This window comes from Bos indicus, chromosome 14 (genome assembly GCF_029378745.1).
Source record: "Bos indicus isolate NIAB-ARS_2022 breed Sahiwal x Tharparkar chromosome 14, NIAB-ARS_B.indTharparkar_mat_pri_1.0, whole genome shotgun sequence".
NCBI classification, from domain to species: Eukaryota; Metazoa; Chordata; class Mammalia; order Artiodactyla; family Bovidae; genus Bos; species Bos indicus.
Window position 1 is genome coordinate 43,143,831 of NC_091773.1, and position 22,046 is coordinate 43,165,876.

Sequence of the window (22,046 nt, forward strand, 5' to 3'; positions counted from 1 at the left end):
TTTGTGCAATGAAACAAGTGTGAATCAAGTCAAGCCTCCTGGCTCCTAGGTGGGTACAGCCCAGTTCTTAGCTCCTAGAAGGATTCTGGGCTAAGGCTCCACTCTACTTGGACTGTACTATCAGGCCCCCAAAACGGGGGGAGCTGCCTGGGAAGGACTGATTTCCATTTCAAACTGCATTCTGGTACTTTGTACTCCAGCACCATTGGCCGATCAATATTTAATGCTTGGAGATTCTGACTCTGCGGGAGTCATGTCAGGGGACCTTGGGAGCCAATCTGCTTGAGCTTCTGAGTGATAATTATTCATGGGCTCCTGCCTCTTGCTCTTTCTCTCGCACGGTCCCACTCTGCAGACTCAGTGCCTTATTCAGTCTTCTCTCTCGCTCTCTGCGCTGCTGTAGTCGGACCCTCCGCCTTCGCCACCGCTCAGCATCTGCACATCCCTACAATGGCTAAAACAGCAATGGGTAAGGCATCGCGCCTCGTTCTTTCTCGGCTCCACCTGAAGCCCACCTCTTACCTTTTCTCTTAGAGCTTGGTAGGCATTCGGAGATATTTTCTAGAAGAAAAGACATTATTGGTAACATAGGAATCGGGAAGGATGGAGGCAGCTCCGGGGTATGAGGGAGGGCAAAGAGGGGATCTTTGAAAATCTAAAGCTAAGGATTTTTTTTTTTTAAGGTGGAAGCAGGTAAGTTGCCGTCCCATGGGGAGCCAATTTATTGTTTCCATATTTAAAATTAAGGCTTAGCCATGGGGGGAGGGGGTTACCTTAACTATATGCCTCAAATGGGTTTAAGGGACATTTTGGAAAGTGCTTTGTAACGTCCTTTATTTCTTCTCTAGTTAAAGATTAAGAAAGTAGGAAAATAGGGAAGAGGAAAGAGGATGGGAGAAAGGAAAAAGAAAAATGTAAAGTCAAAGTGGTCCCATCTAGGCTGTTCGGAAGATGGGTGGAGACGAGGAGAGGCGTGTGAAGAACCGGGCAAATTTTATGGTATTGTCTGGTGGCAAAAACCGCTAGTCCTGGGGCGCGGTGTGGGGAGGCAAGGGCGCGGGGCGGGGTTGCAGGGAGACCTACACTCCTTTGTTTTAGGGAGAGGGAGGGGATGGAGAAAGGAAGTCGGGAGGGCACAGAGGGCGCGGGTGGGCAGCTGCAGGGGCGGGGAAGCGCGCGGTTAGGGAGGGACAGCGGTTTCGCAGGCGCTGGGGTGGGGTTTCTTTGTGTGAAGACGAGCCGTCCCGGGGTGGGGGGGCGGGTGGAAGGCACCTGCAGCGCGGGGCACACAATGCGGACTGCCCCACCCTGTGCGAGCCGCGCCGGCGCCCTCCCCCCACCGCCCCCCCACCCGGTGCAGCATCTCCCGCGTAAAGGGGGGCACGGGTGCGGAGCGCAGCGCGAAGCCTGGAGCCCGGCCCTGGGTAGACAGCGACGCCACGCCCCGCGCCTCGCGCTCCAGACTCCCAGCCTCGGCTTCCAAGTGAGACCTGACCATTACCCCCGCCTTCCCCACCCTGGCCTCATTGTTCTGTCTATAGAGAGAAGAGGAGAAAAGTGGGTTAAACATTTTTCTTTTCAAAACCACATCACCTAGGGTGATTAGACTTAAACGCGATAAATTCTTCCTTCACTCATTTGATCGGTGCGGGGAAAAGCTTTTGGAAGCTAGATATGAGTACACATAATAATTCAGATACAAAAGAGGTCAAGGTCTTTAACTGAGCCAAGTGATATAACAGTTTTGTAGGTCAAACAGTGCCAAATATCCGCAATTTTCATAGGCTCAGCCGGTATCAAGAGACAGATACCAAACGAGGTTCCGGATCCAAGGCCTCCAACCCCAACCCCTGGGTCTTGCGCCTCCAGGGCCCCTCGGCGGCCCCCGGGGACAGGCAGGGAGGGGCTGGAGCTCGGGCGGCGGCTGGAAGCACCCCTCCCCCGGAGCGGGATGCGTAGAAGGGAAAAGAGGCGAAAGAGGTTTGCTCTGGACCACTCCGCCCTGCCCCACCCTCCCAGGCGGAGCCGGGGAGACCTCCGGCTCAGATTCTTGGGCAAAGGGAAGGGGGCTGGGGAGGGGGGCCCTAGAGCGATCTGCAGTCCTAGTGCCCTCTTTTCCAGCCCCGCGGTCTAGAACAGACAGGACGCCCCTCGATGTGCCCAGACCCCGGACGTTGCTCAAATACGGGCTCGGAGCCGCTCCCAGCCCACCGAGTGGCTCTGCAGAGAGGCCGGCCCGAGCCCTGCCCGGCCACACAAAGGCGCGGCCCCACCCCTGCCGGCCGCCGGGCCGCAGAGGTGACCCCTTCCCAGGAGTGCGAGGGGCGCTTCTCTTGCCCTCCCACAGTCCTGGGAGCCTGGGATTGCTTCCCCCAGCCGAAGCACACGACTCACGCCCTGTTCAGGTGGAGACCCCTTGGGTGGTCTTGGTGCGAGAGACCCTCGCTCCTCGAGCGAGGGCTCGGCCCCACCCTTCCCAGCTGGGGCGCAGACCCGACAGCGGCTGGCCGGATGGGGGCGCACTTGGCGAGCAGGCGCGTGGATCGCAGCCAGCCCTGCAGAGCCCCGCGCCGCGCCCTGCGCGCCCCTCCCCGGAGCTGGGCGCTCGCCCCCCGCGGGTGCAACCCAGGAGACCGGTTTCTACGCAGTGTCCTGAACTACCCCAACTCCCCACAGTCGTGGTTCACCCTCAAGTCGGGAAAGTGTCTGAGAATGGGGGATGGGGGCGATCTGGCTCTGCGCTCTGCACCCCCACCGAGAGGTTTCTGCTGCAGGAGGACTTCTGCAAACTCATCACCATCATCAGTATTACTGCTGTTATTTCAAATTATTATTGTTTGATGACTCAGGTGCCATATTTGTTCAAACGGTTTGAATGATCGCATTTCAATGAGGATTAACCCTTGCTGCGCTAGCTTTTCTTCCTTCTATTCCCAACTCCCCTCTCCCAGAAAAGAATGCATTTCTTCTTTAATTATACTTTATAAAACAAGTATATGTTTGGTTGTTGTAGGGATTTTGTATGTTCATAAGTGAAGGTGCTTGCTAAGGGCAGGGCTTGTGTGCCAAAGATTGCTGGAATATTCTCCGCAGAGAATTGTTTGTGGCTGCAATATGCATATATATATATAATTGAAATATTATGATCTTAGCACTTGTATTCCATAGGCCATATCTATAAACATATCAACGTACTTTATGCACAAAATTTTAATTGTTTCTTTTTTATTTTCGAAACTCAATTTTGCACAGAAATGTGGGTCGTGAAACAGTAGCCATCGTTCCATTAATAAAAATTCCACCCCAAATATGATAAATGCAAGGGCCCTTTCTGCCATGAGTAAGCAAATCAGGAAAAGAAGTACAACCTCTGCATTATTAAAATAATGGATTTTGAAATCATTCCAGTTGCAACGCATAATCAATTAATCACCAGGGCGGATGCTTTCTCCTGATTCATTAAACAATTATTGTATTCAGCATGATTGTACTAGATGCGTATAATACTCTCTGTTATCGTCTCTAATGAAGTGGACACCGTCTAAATGGATATATAAATAACTAGAAGTCGAAAGAGGAGGATTTGGTCAAAATTTCAGGATAAGATGGAAAGAGAAATAGCAGTAGCTTATCATTTAATCTTATATGTATAGTTCATACCAGGTGAGTAAGCTGAGCCTACAGTAAGCATTACTGACCCAGTGTAGCCAAAGGCAAGTAACTGTTTTAATGATATAAATTAATACATTTGCTGGTGGTTGTCTTACCTGAAAGAAAATAATTTTTTCAGTGGTGATTAAGATTGGATGGTTTGTCATATTAAAATCTACAACTTTTAAATTAAAGTTAATTAAAATTAATCATGCCTTTGTGGTGTGACTTACAGATTTGTACTAAATTATTCTAAGGAGAAAAGGAGTGTTTTTATTGTCAGAGGAATTGTCTCTGCCCTTAATCATTAACATTTTTAGCCGAGTTGTATAGTTACATTCAAAATGCATTTGCTTACTTTCCTATTTTTTCATTATTAATGGATAGAACACGGAATAAGCATTTGACACATTGTGTCTTCCATCAAATAATTGGTTCTCAGTGGTGAAATGCTGCAAGAGGTTACATTTTCCTCAGATTCAAGAAATGTCCTCTCCCAGTGTCATAAAGCCGGTTCATGCAATGAAATAGTCTTCCTCCCTGTAATTTAGGATCAAAATAATTACTCAATTCTGTGATTATCTAGTTGTAGCTATCAAGCAGAATTTTTAAGCTAAATTTGTAAAATTAAAAATGAAATGGAAGATAAATCAATTGCATAATGAGGATTTTTGTCATTGATAAAGCCAAACCATTTTTAAGAAAATGCCTGATTTATCAATAACTCTGTTTTTTATTCCAGCCAACTATATATCCACCCCACCCCAGCCCCACTCCCACCAGCTCATTGCTCACATAGGCTGGAGGAAGCTGATCTCAGAGCCGAGGGCTACCTTTTTTGGGTGTGGTCACCCCAGGCTGCTGATATTTAACTCCAATTCGCTCTAGTTTCCCCTGTGGTCTTAGACAAATACACATTATTCTGTTGTCACACAATCTGTGACCTTGTATAAAAAAAACGCAAGAAATTTTCGGAAAAAAAAAAATTTAATTAGCCAGCGACCCAGATGTTTCCAGAACCAAGGCTCTTTGCTGGTTCTTCGAACTGTGAAACCTTAGTGCCTGCATTAACTTTTCACACCACTAGAGGGCAATCATGTTCTCAAAAAAGTAGATTTGCCTTTTTAAGCAAATTTTACTTGCTTATTTAAGCCCTGTTTCAAATAAGCCCTGTTTCAAATACTTGCTATTTATTATAATAACTTCTTTTGCCTGAAGCATTCACTTGCTTATTGGATAAGTTAATGTCATGCTTAACCTAGTGAATGAAAAGGGTTTGTGCACTTTTTCAAGGAGACATGAAATGAGCCATCTTAACAATCTGAGAGTAGGTGTTCAGTTCAGGAAGTAGGTGTACCTCCTGGTTAATTCTCTGATGATTTTACTTTTCTGGTATCATTACATTGTTATTGTAATGTCATTTATATTATTTGGGGAGTGGATACATAGTAGACAGTGGTCAGTAGTAATATCAAGATTATATAGGTACAGAATGTTTCAACGTTTAAATAAATTAATTAAACAAAAACATTGTTTACTTATTCATTTATTTAAAATGTGCTCATTGTTGTGGACGCATCTGAATGCCACTCTCCACCTTCAGGGATCTTGCAAGTTAGTGGCTAAAGCAGACAGATACAATGTGATACTGAGAGGGCTCCCCCACCCCCCAATTGGCTGTTACTGTTTCCTACTTTTTCAGCTTTTTTCCATTTAAAGGATATCTCTTTTAAATTAAATCCAGTGTGATTTCAGCTCGAATATTTAAATCTAATGTTTTGTCAGCTTTCAATAATTATTGAGTATCCCCTTGTAGTAGTTTTATTAGTTTAGTAGAAAATTGATGTTAATTTTAATGAAATAAGAAGAAACAGATAAGCATAAGCCAATTTTTAGGATTATCGAAATTGGATTTTTTAAATGTTTGCATTGGTAGGGAATTCTTTTTCTCTTATATTTCATGTAACTATAATCCAACCGTAAAATATTTAATCAGTTCATATTACTATGTTCCCCAGATATAATATGCATGTGAATTACCCCCGACTTTCATTAAAATGCAAATTTTAATACTGTAGGTCTGGTTGAAGCCAGATATGCTGCATTCCTAACAAGTTCCCAGAAGATGCTGATTCTAACCACCAAATACATTGATTTAAGAAATATAAAACTGTAATATATACGTACCTTCCACAGTAAGCTCTGACATTATGTCTTAACATTTTCAAGGCTATGGCAATCTTTACAAAATATTTCACCTCCAATCTCATACACTTAGGGATTTTATTCCTCTGGGAGTTATGTGTTCTGTGCCATCCATTCTCTTTTAAATGGACTTTTAAAATATATTCGTATTGCAGGACTCAGCAGAAGACCTTCAGGAGAATGTGGAAATAAGAATTTGTGCATGTGTATGTGCCTGTGTGTGTATGAGAACAGAATGTAACCTGTGGTACAGCTGAGAAGGATCACAGTAATGCTCGTTCCTGTCATTCGCAAAACAACATGCAGAACAAAAAGTTCAATTCAGAACCTTTACTTGTGGAATGTTGTGCAAAAGTCTGTAACCCCATTTACCACATTGACTAATTCATTGCCAGTATTCCACACACTAAAGAAATTAACAAGGAGGATCTAGCAGCACTAAAATTTTCTCTCAATACATCCTGCATTTATCACTTACCAAATTATCTAAGAGCATTTCTTCCTGGATACCATATTAGCAAATTATTAATAATCTACTGAGTATGGATGGATATTTGAAAACAAATTATGTGTGTGTTATCTGCTTATGTAAACTAATAAGGGACTTCTGTTATTCAATGCAGACTTTCTAAAAAGGTGACCTAGAGGTAAAGAAATGTGCCGTCAAGGAATATCATCAAAGATATCCTATGTCAATCCTTCCATGCAGTGGGTTGCTGACCATCCAAACATTACCACATCTCTGGAAATGCTATCCTGATACTATGCATAGAAAAGATACTATGCATGAAATATCTCAAATTATAAATTTACTATTTCCCAAATAGGGCATTAAAAACATGGTCCCAAAATAGAGCTGACCAGAGACAGTACAATACACTGTTTTTCTCCATGAAATTAGAGTAAGCCTCAAGGTTATCCATTTTTTTGTTCCTCCTGTCCATTTCAGGGTCTCTCAAAAGCTAGGAAACTTTCCATTTTTGCAACTCCTAGTACATTTCAAAAGGAAGAAGACAGCATTATTAAAGTAATACATGTTTTTGAACATTTAATCCTAGCAGTCTTGATAGCTGGATGTGTACTTCATCAGGACATAACAAAAAAATCTAAACTAGTGGTCCTTGAAGACTGAGCCAAAAAAACTTGCTGATTGGTCCTTCAATCAATAGTTTTCCTATGATGCTGGTTGTTTTCAAGAGTCATTCTTCTGGCACAGAAGTAAATTTCAGAGTGTCTGTAAGAAATTCCTTTATTGATTTCATCCTTACATAGCATATATAACATGCTAGACACTAAACACTTCACACATTTCATTATCCAGGCCTCCTCAACAGTCAGTACCATTATAGATGAGGAAACTGAGGCCCAGAGAAGAGGAATGGCTTTCCCAAGGTCACATAGTTCCTCAGACCCAGAATTTGAACCCACGTGTCCTGGCTCCAGAATCTTCATCTTTAATGGGTAACCTTACATGTCAGAGGTTTTCTCAGTGGAGTTTGAGCCAGTGATACTGCCATTTTGTTTAACAGGCCCAATGGGCTCATCCTTTCTGAGCACAGATGCACCTTGAAGATGAAACACCTTCAAATTAATGACTCACTATAATAGCTAACCTGGGGCTTATTACAGTAATTGCCATGATTCAGGCTTTTGGAGAAAGAGAGCTATGAGACCTTGGGGGCTGTAATACATGGCACCACCTGGCTTGCTGAAGGCTCAGCTGAGAGCACAGCAGGGACTTCTTATGTGGACACAATGATTTTCTTTCTGGAAAAAAAAAATCTTATCAGTATCATCCCAGTTGACATATTTCAAATGGACTCTCAGCTGTCTCCATAGGCCCTAGATGTATAATTTTAATATTTTGTTTTATAAAATATATCTAGGGCTAAAAGAGATACAGCAGTGGTACCCACATTGAGTATAACCGTTAGACATTACTTGAAGATTTCTCCATCACATTGTCTCAAAAGCAGGCAGGCAGGCAAGATTGATCTGTGAGAAGGTTCTGAATCACCTGTGAAACATTTTAAATTATCTTTTAATAAAGGAATCAGGTCCTGTCATTTGTCAAGGAGACATTTGCAGTAGTAAAATCTGTGTTTATATAGCCCATTTTTATTAGTGGTGATTAAAGATAACAATTTGTGTTCATTTGTTCTTGCAAAACACTTTTATGTGAATATAAAGGTTAATTAATGCATCTCAGCAATCATTTTGCTAGTCATCTGGAAATATAGCTTCTCGAGGAATTGTACTTAAGAAAAGAAGCCACATACTCTACCATAAAACCATAACCAAAATTTTAAGGTTTTTCTCATTTGTAATTTTGTTGACCTCCAGATTAAAATATTTAATACTTTGAAAAATTATAAGATTCCAAAAATTTGTTTTTGTGACCAAACATAGATAATTATAGTTCTTGTATAGTACATTAAATGTAATGCTTTCTGGAATTGATTTTTTAAATTATAAAGTGGTGGCTATAAGAACTCTTATTTAGCAGTTATTCTTCTGGAATAATTGTACTTTAGGTGTCTGATTGTTTATCATTCATTAGCACAAGTACTTAGTATAACAATAAATCCTCAGTGATATGAATCTGTCAATCTCTTGGTTATATGTCTATATCAGTATAAAAAGAAATTGATGACATTCATCTAGACATAGTTCCACAAATACTTGTACAAGAAAATATTTTGAAGTTTAGATTTTCCTTCTACTCCCTATCTTGGAAGATTTTTTTTTCGCCCTTTTAAAAGCAACCATAATGGAGCCAGTTTTGTTCCACTGAACAAAACTGATTACAGTAAGCCTAATAACAGTCTTTCAGTTTGGGCTTTCTAGTAAATAGAAGCCTAACTCACATGATAAAGTTCAATCTATAAAATGCTGTTTCAGAACTGAGACAAGAAGACGAGAATATCATATCAAGATGTTACTTCTTAACAGTTCTAGACTCTAACGGAGAGGAGCACCAATCATGTCAAGCAATTGGAGGGAGGCTATGCAGCCTGCCTTGGAACCCTGCTTCAGAACATTCAGACTTGTCTTTACTACTCCGTGCTTCTTTTCTTTCCTAACACACTAATGTCTATTGTTACTTAAGTCTTAGCTTTATCTGAGCAGTGTCAGTTAGCATCCTTCTCACTGTAGTTGTTCAAACACATGAAATATCACGAGTCGATTCTAGCCTTTTGATGTCCCGGTTACATGATCCAAGACTCCTGTCACTTTAAAAATCATCTGTTCATTCTACTTCTGACCTACTTTTTCCTTTTAGAATTAAAAAAGAAGCACATAAACATAGGAGATTGAAAATGTTCAAAAGAAGAATTAGCATGGGACCTTGTGGTTTTCAGAAAATATTCACAAGCTCCATCCTTTTTAACTTTCAAATACTCCCTATGAAATGATCATAGTATACATGTTACTCTGTTTAAAAATGCTCAAAAAACTTACTTAAGCAAGTTTACATATGGTAAGTTTTAGAGCTAGAGCCAGAACACATTGCATTATATATGTAATAGTATATATAACATATATATGGTATATATAATATATATTTTTATTATACATATTTATATGTGTAATAAAGATATGTATATGTCTTTATTAGACCTTTATATACATATTTCTTTATTAGAACACAGGTCTAGTAAAAATACACATCTTTATTAGACCTGTATATGACTTTATTGATATATGAAATCTACAAAACAAAATAGAAATTCATAGACAGGTGAGGGGGTGCAGGATTGGGCAAAATAGGTGAGAAACATTAAGTACAAGTTTTCAGTTATAAAAAATAAGCCACAAGGATATAATGTACAGCATAGGTAATATAGTCAATAATATTGTAATAACTTTGTGTTATACATGATGACAGATGGTAACTAAACTTATTGTGGGAATCATTTTATAATGTGTAAAAATATTGAATCAATAGGTTGTTTACCTGACATTAATATAATATTAAAGTGAATTATACTTTGATAAAAAGATGTAGATATCTAATATACATTGTATATCTTAATATTATATGATTAGGTAGAATTAGATTAGATATGATATCTATGATATATATCATAAATATTACACCTGTATTAGATATGTTATGATAATATATAATTAAGTAAGCTAATAAAGCTTAGCACTTTCTCCTGTCCAGTAATGAAATATGCACAAGTGAAGAAAGGCAGGCATTGAGTGGGTTTGCCTTCAGTCTAAAGTTATTAATGGTTAATGGCATTAATTAAAATAGATTCAAGCACCCATTCCATTCTGAAGCCTATGCAAGGTGTTGTGAAAATATAAATAATCATGGTCCGCACCCGTGGAGAATTTAGTTTTTTGAAGAAAACAGGACCCTGAACATACAAAAAAATAATAATAACCAGTAATAATAGCTTATAACTATAAATAGAAGTATCTGCCATTTTAACAATTTTACTATACCACCCTGCAGTATCATCACAAGACGGAACATGATACACTAAGACCATCGATTAGGAAGCACAGAGATGCACCCAAAGGCTGTTAAGGCAACTCTGGTAAATCAGAAGTGGATATGGGGGTTAGATGGACATAGTTTTAAGTCTTGCCCCATCTACTCACTATCTGATAATCCTTGAGTGAATTATCATCTCTATACTGCCATTTTCTCAATTATATCTCACAATATATCTCAGGGAAAAATAATACCACCGAAATTACATGGTTGTTGACAGAAAAAGGCAAATACTGTGTGGTATCACTTATATGTGGAGTCTAAAAAAAGTACAAATGATATTATTTTTGCATACATGCAAAACAGAAACAAACTCACAGACATAGAAGGCAAGTTCATGGTTACCAAAGGAGAAAGGGGAGAGCGGAGGGACAAATTAGGGGTTTGGGATGAACAGATACAGACTACTATGTATAAAATAGGTAAGCAACAAGGAATTACAGCCATTATCCTATAACCTGTAATGGAGTATAATATGAAAAAATACTAAATCCCTATACTGTACACCCGAAACTATTGCAGTGTTGGAAATCAACTATACTTTGATTTTTTAGAAAATCACATGGTTGTTGAGAGGATTAAGTAAACAATTCAATTTTAAGCATTTCATAATCCAAATCCATCACGGCCTTCCCTGGTGGCTCAGACAGTAGAGAATCTGCCTGCAATGCGAGAGACCTGGGTTCGATCCCCTAGAGAAGGGAACAGCTACCCACTCCATTATTCTTGCCTGGAGAATTCCATGGACAGGAGCCTGGCAGGCTACAGTCCATGGGGTTGCAAAGAATCGGACACGACTAAGTGACTTTCACTTCACAATCCAAATAGTAATCCCCTTCCCTGACACCTTCAATAGATGATGAAAACAGTAAACAAAAATATTAATTTAAACAACTAAATTTGTTTACTTTGTAAATTTTACATGTAATAACAAATCTACTAGAATTACTTGGAATTTAGAAAATGATCATTACTCAATAATTCCTTGTGGTAGAGGGAGAACTGATAACACTATTTAAGAAACAGCTGCCAATATCATATATCTCTAAGATAAATCCATTCCAGGAAATGCCAGAATCAAAAGTATTGAGTTGGCCAAAAAGTTCATTCAGGTTTTTCCATAAGATGTTAGAGAAAACCTGAGCAAACTTTTTGGCCAATCCAATACATTTCTTCTGAATTTATTTCTCATCTCATGTTTCCTTGTTGTATTTCATATCTCCTCCTCCCTCAAATAAATAAAACTAACCCTCTTGCCTACCTAGTAAGGCTCATCAACATAAAATATCATATTCAATAGAAATAAAAACTGATTCCAGAAGCATTAAAATGTAAAAGTCTTCACTGAATTTTCTTGGAGAGCAGTCTCTTGTTCTTAAAAAGGTTATTAACCTATCAGTTTGGGGGGAAATTATATCACATTCCACACTCAGAAACACACAGAGAGTCTCTTGTTCTTAAAATCTTATTAGCCCATCAGTTTTATCCAAATTTGACATCACTTGACTATTTCATAATCTCTCTTTCCTGTTTCTTCAATTTGCTCCCTACCTGGAACTCTCCTGCTCTCCTCCATTTTCAACACCCATCCTTCAGCTACATCTTTTCTTTCAGGAATAACTTCAGATATTTATTACCTGGACCATTTTAGCCTTCCTACTCTCCACCCATTAGTAAATAAGCACAACAGAAATAACTAAAGCCAAGCAGTAAAAACAGAATGCTCCTTAGATAACTCTGGTGGGGAAATGGATACAGAAATGTACAGTTTAGTATTGTTCTCCAAGTCATCCGTAAAAATAATACCTTTTCAATCAGTAGTGTTCCAAGTACTGATCAGTAAAACACTGTAAAATATTAATTGAATGTTACTATTTAAATAATTAAGATAAGTAAGATTAGCATTCATCTGACATCTGATGTTACCGAGACTTAAGGGAGCATAATTGACTACTGACTTAAAGGGGCATTATCACTATTTTGATTTGCCTCCAATCCATTAATTCATATAAATATATGGTACATAAACCTGAAATTATATTTATGACATAATTGCAGGCATATTAATAGAAACATGTTTATATTTACAAGTGTAGTGTAGTCCTTTTACAAATTAGATTCTGTTGATGACCAGCATCTACATATAAAAATGCTCCATATTGTTCACATTTATAGGCCATAAAATGCAGATGATAAAATATACTTTCTCATACTTTCTACTTTCTCATAAACAAGAAATAATGACAAAGGAGGAGCTTTATATGAAAGCATCAGTACAATTTAAACACTCACGAGGTCATAATATATTACACTGAGTAGAAAAGTTCAGCTGTAAAGAAAATGTAAAGAACATTCTCTCCCCTTAAAAAGTCAAACAAGGTTCCAAATGCCTAACCAAAACACAAAAGTACAGAGAAAAGACCTACATCTTTCCATTAACAAAACACTTGGTTTTAAAAAGAGCTTAGTAGTAGAACATACAAAAGAAAATGCAATTCAGTATCTAGGATGAACATTTTTTATAAGTTCAGCATTAACATTGAAGAAATATTGAATTAAGCTGCTTTGAAAGAATTGAATTCCATCTGCTGAAATTTTTCTTAAAATGAATTTTTTAAGCATACACAGTAGCAGTCTGTATTGGTTTTGAGTTTCAGGAAGCTATATTCCAACATATGCAAGAGAAGAGTCACAGAAAAATGTAACTTGGGAGAGAAGAATGAATTTTATGACCTGCTTGCAGAGCTGAAAAGAATAAACGCATACCCACTTTTGCTGCTGTGTGTGTTGGGGTTTCCCTGGTGGCTCAGGTGGTAAAGAATCTGCCTGCAATTCAAGAGGCGTGGATTCAATCCCTGGTTCATGTAGATCCCCTGAAGAAGGAAACGGCAGCACATTCCAGTATTCTTACCTGGAGAGTTCATGGACAGATGAGCCTGGCAGGCTACAATCCATAGGGTTGCAAAGAGTTGGACATGACTGAGTGACTAACGCACACACACACTTCATTGTCAGTAAAAGAATTGCAGAAAAATATATAAATTGGGAGAGAGCAATGAATTTTATGGCTTGCTTACATAGCTGAAAAGAATAAATACCTACCCATTTTTGCTGCTACTGACAACAAATAGCCAACATTTTATCACTTTGATAAATTTTAGAAGTGAATACATGGAGTGAGGACCAGTCAGCGAAGTCAAATAAGGTTTCTCAGAACTGCTTCTGAAAGAGTTTGGTCTCCTAGAAACAAAGAGTAAACAGGCTTTGCAAATAAACTTCAAATCTAGCTCTCCTTGATCTTTCTTCCTGTGAACTCTACAGGTTTACCATCTAGCAATGCACTGGGCAATTAGCCACATACTGACTTGTAGCACCTTTTTGTGGTCATCATATTCCCTGTCATTTATTGTCCCCCTACTACGCATGAACCAGTGACATGTATACTCCTCTGTCCTTTTTCCTATTTCATTGTTATGTCAACTCTTAAACAGGTTTCATTATCCCCCCTTGACAAGGAAGGAAGGAAGAAGCCACAGGAAGTTCTGTAACTTTGTCGAAGTCACACACATTGTTCAGGGCAGAGGCAGGTTTCAGGTCTCAAGCTCTCTCTATTCACTCCAACTGCCTTGCCAAGAATGGTTGTTGACTTTGTGTGTTGCTACAGACATTATCTGTCTTATATGCAACTATACCAAGGGTTTCTTTTAGGCCGGAACCACATTTCATGTACCTCATCTCCCCTCATGGCTGGCAGTAATAATACTGTTGGCTAATGTGCATTGAGTATTTAGTGTGCTGAGTGTAGTGAAACTGTGCCAAATACCTTAAGATTATTACCATCCCCATTTCACAGGTGAGCAAGGGAGGGAGGGCAAGCCACCCACAGCTAGTAGGTGCTCGGGCTAGGATTTGAAATAAATCAGTCTGACCCCAGAACCTGCATGGGCAACAGTGACTACAGCCTCCCTTGGATAGAGCAGGGGCTCCATTTGTGTTCAGTAATATGATGAGATAAGGATGAAACTAAGTCTCAGAATTACAAGAAGAAAAATGCCACAGCATTTCACTATAGCCACACTCTGCAGGACTTCAAAAGTCAAAAAACCAAGAACAAGTTAGAGAGGATTAATCTTTATAACAATATCTTATACTAGTTAACACTTCAGTTTCACAAAACATCATTTAATTCGGTCTCTACAATGATATCGTATCCTACCCTCATTTTTTGGATTAACTCATATTTAGAAGGTTTAATAAATTTGTTAAAGTCGGATAGATCCTAAACTAGAGCGTAAGTCTTGAGTTCTTACTCATGTTTTTTCTATTATGCCAAGGTAATATTTACTCATCTTTAGTCAGTATCATGGGCTTCCCTGGTGGCTCAGCTGGTAAAGAGTCTGCCTGTAATGCAGGAGACCCAGGTTTAATCCCTGGGTTGGGAAGATTCCCTGGAGAAGGAAATGGCAACCCACTCCAGTATTCTTGCCTGGAAAATCCCATGGAGTGGATCCTGGCAGTCAGTTCTCCAGGCCAAAATACTGGAGTGGGTTGCCAGTCTCTTCTCCAGAGGATCTTCCCAACCCGAGGATCAAACCAGGGTCTCCTGCATTGCAGGCGGATTCTTTACCAGCTGAGAAAGCAGGTAAAGCCCAGAAAAGCAACAGAACCTATAAATGAATGCAGAGGAAACATTTACCTGCCTCTTTTTTTCTCCTTACATAGAGGGACGTGATTACCAGCTGTGAAGTTGACCTTATGAAAGACAGGGTGAGCTTAAATTTTGCCTGGAAACTGAGCAGTTATTGTTGTGTTACTAACTAGTACCATTTGAAACTATCGCCATAGTTCCAGCTATGGGATAAGAGCTAAGTGACAGAAGCAGGCCACTGCGAAGCACAGAAATTCCTGTCTGTAGCGCAAAAGGAAGTTAATAAATTTACTGGAGAGAATCAGTGAGCTCAGTCTGGGTCAAACATCTGGGCTCTTAACCCCCCCACTCTTCAGCTATCCTCTGTGGGGAAGCCAGCTGAGCCACAGAGAGATGGGGGGTGGGGGGTGGGGACAGGGGAACAGTGGGGTGGGGGGGCTGGTATCATTTGCAGCTGGTGACACCTCCTCCCTGCTCAGCCACCAAAAGATTAGAATTTATAGAACACTAACTGCCACATCCCTGGAGAAGGAAATGGCAACCTACTCCAGTATTCTTGCCTGGAAAGTCCCACGGAAAGAGGGGCCTGGCAGGCTACAGTCCACAGAGTCGCAAAGAGTCGGACACAACTGAGCAACTGAGCGCAACTGCCTCACACAACTCTGTATGCACACGTTAAATGAGACACCTTCTCTCACCCTCAGAACCTTAAATATGGTTGGGAAGAAATGATTAACAGCAAACACAACAGTAGAGGAATAAGGGCTAAGCTTTGTGAAACAAGCTAGGAATATGACTGTGGCTTTTTTTTTTTACCTGCCATTGCAAAGCCCCTTGCAATGGAAACCATCAAGTTTGAGTCCCTTCTGTGTTTTGGAAGTCACAACCATTAGAGACATTTCTGAATTTTCACCTTAACCTAGTATTCAGATCCTCTGTCCTGCTCTATATATTATTACTTGAACACTTCTTTGAACTTGTGAATAATATCCCAAACCACAAGCACACTTTTTTATGAATGTGTTTAGGCTGAACAAATCTAGGCAAAACAGAACATAAAGGAAAACCCATATTGTGCCTGTAAGTATTATGTATTACCAAGCTGTGATTTTAAAATAATATGAGCAATTTATTATGCCAAATTCTAATTCATATTTATCTATACAGGTCAAATACTAGATACCATTTTGCCTTCAGGTTTTTAATTAGGAATGTTTATGAGCAAGTCAAAGGCCACTTGCTACATAAAATAAGATGCATGTTAGTCTGATCTCACTCAACCAGTTATAATGATATGTAATCTTTCTCATATCTTATTAATGAGTATTAAGAACTCAAAAAGAACTCCAGATGGCATTCAAAACCTTACATTTTATGCATCACCTAGTCTGCCTAATTGTGAAAATAGATAAATATTTAAAGCCAAAAATAGATCTTCCATGTAGTATGGGGTAAAGTTGTTTGCTTGAATAGTTAGACAATTTGAAATTCAAACCATAAGTAGCTTTATTAATCACATTATATATAACATTTTATGTCTATCATGTAAATATTTATTATGAAATACAAAGTTTTGGTAAGAGGAAAATTTACAAAGCAAAAATATGAAGAGAAAGTTTTCCTTTTCTTTAAAAATGTAATGGCTTAATTTGTTTAAAAGAAGGTAGATAAAGGAAACAGTGCAGAAAACACAAAAGAATGACTCAGCACATAATGAGAAAGCTAATCCATTTAAAGACAAAATTGCTAAATTTGTAGAATCATAAAATTCCAGAGCTTGGGAATACCAACTATCAATGAGAAGGGAAAAAAAAAGTCCAGAGACATTAAATAGCTTGTTCAAAGTCTTAACATAAAAATCTTAAGTTCTGAGATGCCTTCAAAATTCTGCTCTTCCTTCCAGTTCTGAGATGCTATGGCTAGTGATTCCAATTGCATTAAACAAAATGCAGACCTAATAATATTTATTTTGATGATCTTAGAGTAAGTTTTTGAGAAACAGTGCTCACCAATTCAAGTCAACCAGATTTCGTAGAAGCAGAAAAACAATGCATAACCAGAACATAATAATGTTTTGTTACATTATTTCCTCAGTAATAATATATTTTCTCAAAGTATGAACAAACTCTCCTGATCACTCAGTTATTTTTATTTGTATCTTATAGGTTAAATGGATTGTGAAATCCACCCTTAAGAGAACATACAGTTACTTTTTAAATATTTCTGGACTTTTTGTGACATATATTGCTTATTTCAAATAAATCAAAACCCAAATTTCAGTATCTTTAGCCTTTCTGTAGCCATTTGCTTTATTACAAAAAAAAAAAAAAAAGGCAAAAGGATATTTTGTCATACAAAGAACAATAACTTAACAAAACTACATTTATCTTAGTACAAGCATATAAAACTTTTGTGCCACTGAAAGTGACAATTTCTTAGAAGAGCTTTTATTTCCAGAAGAAACAAAAAGATGTGAAAGAAAATTTGGAAAACTTCTCTTGGACCAAGTTGCCTTTTATATTTTAATCTTGTTTGTAACAGTCATCACCCAAAATTGACTGGGGAATTCAGAACCTTCTGACATTTTACTTACTTGCTTTTTATATTGCTTTTCATCCCTTGCAGAAAATTATACTTAAGTTCAAGTATATGATGGGAAGAATCTTATTTCAGAAAATGAGTCTTTACATGATAAAGCTTGAGAAAGCAGCATTTGATTTTCAAAACAGAAAGCAATTTCCATGGCATATTTAGGTTAACCTCGAAATTCCTTCCACACTGTCAGCTGCCTCGAAAATGGATGCTGAAGGTAATCCCCCAGTGAAAGCTACACCTTTAAGAGACTTCACATTCATTTCAAATGCTCTGGTACTTTCATCCATTCCCAGAGATATTCAAGAAGAGTATCACTCAATTAGTGTTTTTTAATATTGGTAGGAGTTCTAAATTTTGATAATGTCTATTTTCTGTTTTTCTTTAAATATATATTTGTTCGTTCTATTCTCTGTGACACAGAATGACTGCAGGACATATTACTTAAGTGTGACTAACAAGGTCACAAGATTTGTTTTCATTCAGGGGGAGAAATTTACCTGACTGCTCAGTTTTTGTTCCCTACTCCAGTTACCTAGGCATTTAATACACAGTTTTTGAATGGATGACTAGATTACAACTCTGAGCAACATGCTTTGAAAATCCAGCTTTTAGAGCACCAGTGAGTAAATGTTACAGTCAGACTCTAGCACTCTCCTCAGGTTTTGAGGAACAAACAACATACCGGCTCCTATATGAGGCTTTTGTGGCCTTTTCCTGAAATATTGTCTATTAATCATTTATATACCATTCATTTCCTAAGAAAAACTTTAGAGAGACTGCTGTAAATACAGCATGTGTACTACCCAGATAGGAATTCTAGTCAATGGAAACTTATTAAGTATTATTTAACAATACCAGTAAGTTAAATACTTCTTTTATTCTCAGTTGCAGCTAGTAACTATTACAAGTAGTAAGGGTTTTTTAAGACCCATTCAGAACTAAAACAACAATATGGAACTCTTCAAATGCATAGAAACATTCCACCATTCCAAGGGAGTAGAGGTTTGCGTGAAAACTTCAAGAACTGTGCTTTCAACTTCTAGCAAATTTTCAGATCGGTAGAGGAATTAAATCAGGATATAACTAACAGGGGACTTCCCAGGTGGCTCATGGCAATCCACTCCAGTATTCTTGCCTGGAGAATCCCATGGAAAGGGGAGCCTAGCAGTCTATAGTCCATAGGGTCACAAAGAGTCAGACGTGACTAAAGCGACCAAGCACACACACACACACACGTAACTAATAGGAATTGTCCCACAAATTATTGCAGAATCCCTGCTTAGTCAGATTGTTTTCTTCTTAATGTTCTGTATAAATTAGCATATTCCATTATCTGAAGATAGGCAACCCCATCTTGTAATGACAGAGAGGACTCCCTTTGAATTCCTTGTATCTTCAGCATCTAAACCATTGATCAATTCAAGGAAAAAGTCAACTGGCCCATTAAGTGAGATAAAGTTATGTGAATCTTATAGATTTTTTTGTTTCTCACTTGTCATAAAAGTCTTGCATTTTTTATTTCTGAAAGTTCTTGCTTGCGCTGAGAATATAATAGGAAATTCACCATATATGCAGTTTTATACTTCCTTTTTCAATCTTTGGACGGAATGATGCTAAAGCTGAAACTCCAGTACTTCGGCCACCTCATGCGAAGAGTTGACTCATTGGAAAAGACTCTGATGCTGGGAGGGATTGGGGGCAGGAGGAGAAGGGGACGACAGAGGATGAGATGGCTGGATGGCATCACTGACTCGATGGACATGAATCTGAGTGAACTCCGGGAGTTGGTGATGGACAGGGAGGCCTGGCGTGCTGCGATTCATGGGGTCGCAAAGAGTCGGACATGACTGAGCGACTGATCTGATCTTGCAATTCAGAAACATGAATCACAGTCAGACTGAATTCTAAAATCCATGGGAAGGGGAACCCAGGGCTTATTTTCTAGAGAAAGGCTACATATTACAAGAAAAAGAATAAAGAAACCAGTATCCTCCTCATTGATGACCACAACATTTTTGATTCTAGAATTTATATCATAGTCAGTCTGCATAGGAAGTATGAGTTTTGCTGAATTAAGAATGGGTACAAAGTATCTTTCTACTCTCAGTCAAAAGTTAAAAAGTAATAGGACAAGATTTAAATCAGTTGGGTGTCACATTTGGCCATTTTGGAGACACAATTCAAAAAACATCATGGCAGCCCCTGAAGGGCCCTTTCATAGTGTCTCAGATGGTATAGAATCTGCCTGTGATGCAGGAGACCCAGGTTTGATCCCTGGGTCAGGAAGATCCCCCGCTGAGGGGAATGGCAACCCGCTCCAATATTCTTGCCTGGAGAATTCCATGGACAGTGGAGCCTGGTGGGTTACAGTCCATGGGGTTGCAAACAGTCAGACACAGCTGAGCAACTAACACTTTCCACTTCAGGAGACCACAGGGAAGAAGAGAAAAAAAGGGAGAAAAAAAGCCATTGCTCTATGAGAACTTCACTCAGCCAAATGAACAAACTCTGTTCTTCCACTCTGGTTTTCTCTCATTTTAGTCCCAACCAATTTAGCTATCATCCTAGGCTTGTGACTACTGCTGGAGACTTAAGAAAAATATACCCTTTGATTCATTTTGATATTTGGCAAAACTAATACAATTATGTAAAGTTTAAAATAAAATTTAAAAAAAAATGTTACTGTATAAAAAAACAAAAACAAAAAGAAAAATATACCCTTTGATACCTAGAATTAGGCTTGGTAATAAAATCTTGACTTGCAGACAAAATAAAGTGCTTCCATTACTCCTGTGTAAACCATAGTGTAGTTTGGTCTCCATGTAAGACTACAAGAATTTCTTTCATCGCGGGGAAAGATAAAAGAACAGCACTCTGCATGATTAAATTCTCATTAAACTCAACGGATGTTTGACTTGGAAGTAAGAGTAAGGTGAAGTTCCAAGTTGATACAATTTACTGCTTTTATTACAGTTTTGACCACAGGGACTGATTCGGGTCACCCAGTTTCTTTTCCTTGTTACAACTGCTTGACCAATTATCAATGGAATTGAAATTTAAGAGTCTCATATGCTTCTGCAAAATCCAATGATGGGTTGTACAGCTTTGACCTTCTTAAATGTCCCTTGATTTGATTTGATATCTATTCCTACAGAAAAAATATGCTGCTTTGGCTGATCAAAATATTAACCTTTCAAAATCTCCGTGGCTATCATAGCTTAGGAGATCATAATTCTTATGGGGAGATGTGCATGGAATAAATACCAGCTGAATCCATATTTATACTAAGCCAATTAGCATTACATCATCATGGCAGAAATATCTAGAACATTACCTCATATCAAAGAGATCTTCTGGGATGTTAAAATAGATCATGAAAAATCTGAGATTTCTTTTTCATGTAAATGTTAAGTTCTCAATTACGTATTCATCAAGCAAAGTTTTTTTAGAGCCCAGATAGAAGCCAATATAGTATGCAAATGTTTTAAATAAAGTCATTTTCATGCATTTCATCCTTCAAGAGGAAAATCAGTGATGGGGCTCTTGAAAGTATTTCTAAATGGGATGATAGATTTGACTTTTAGAAAATAATCTGACCTGAAGCTCTAGGACCCCAAAACAATCAGACTACCAAACACAACACACACACACACACACACACACACACACACACACACAATATGGTCAAAATCAAGTTAAAGTGAACAGCAGGAGCTTAATTTTATGACATGAATAAAGCATCAAAAAAGAGGTTATATGTAACCAATTCTCACCTATTTGAAGACTTAGAAAATAGGAGGGCTACAGAGGAAGACAGAGTTAAGAGATCGGTGGTAGAATGTGGGTTCGGTGTTCAATGATTGTGGGTATAAATCTTGAGTCTTTTTAGAACTGATTAGCCTAGGACCCTGTTTCTCCCCTTATGTCATTGAAACCGTGTCACCAGCACCCAAAGGACTACCAAGAATATCCACAACTGTCACCCCCATTGGCCAGATTCTAAAGATGCCCCTACCTGAAAATGCTAGGCCTTTTTTCCCCAAAGAAAGAGGTGCTTTTAATTTACTGTTTATATGTAACAAATTGGAAAACTTCAAATGTTGTCAATGAAATCTCTTAGAAACCAATGCAAATATACTTGCTGTGAACCCAGTGCTAGGGAACTATATCCTACCTTCCGTATATCATCTACCTTGGCCCTTTACTTTCTGCCTAGAGACCTTTCAAAAGAAGAAATTTAGATTGACTCCAAGTTGTGTATTTTAGGACTTGCAAAAAAAAAAAAAAACCTTTGCTGGACTAAGATGATCACAGGGAAAACATGAGAAAGGAAAGGAAGGTGCTAACAGACCCTGAGCATCCTTCACCAGAGCCCCTGAAACACAAGTCCATAGTCAGGTGGTCAGTGCCCTGGATGACTGTTCATACAGATGTTAA

At 38.7% G+C, this 22,046-nt stretch overlaps 1 protein-coding gene across 1 annotated transcript in view; it reads left to right on the plus strand.

Annotated features, from left to right (window-relative positions):
• Positions 1 to 266: 266 nt before the first annotated feature.
• STMN2 (stathmin 2) overlaps positions 267 to 22,046 on the plus strand; it is a 58,042-nt gene continuing 36,262 nt past the window's right edge. The window contains exon 1 of the mRNA XM_019974130.2: positions 267 to 469. Within this exon, the coding sequence (XP_019829689.1) occupies positions 451 to 469 (19 nt within the window). The 5' untranslated portion in view covers positions 267 to 450. The remainder of the gene's footprint in view (positions 470 to 22,046) is intronic.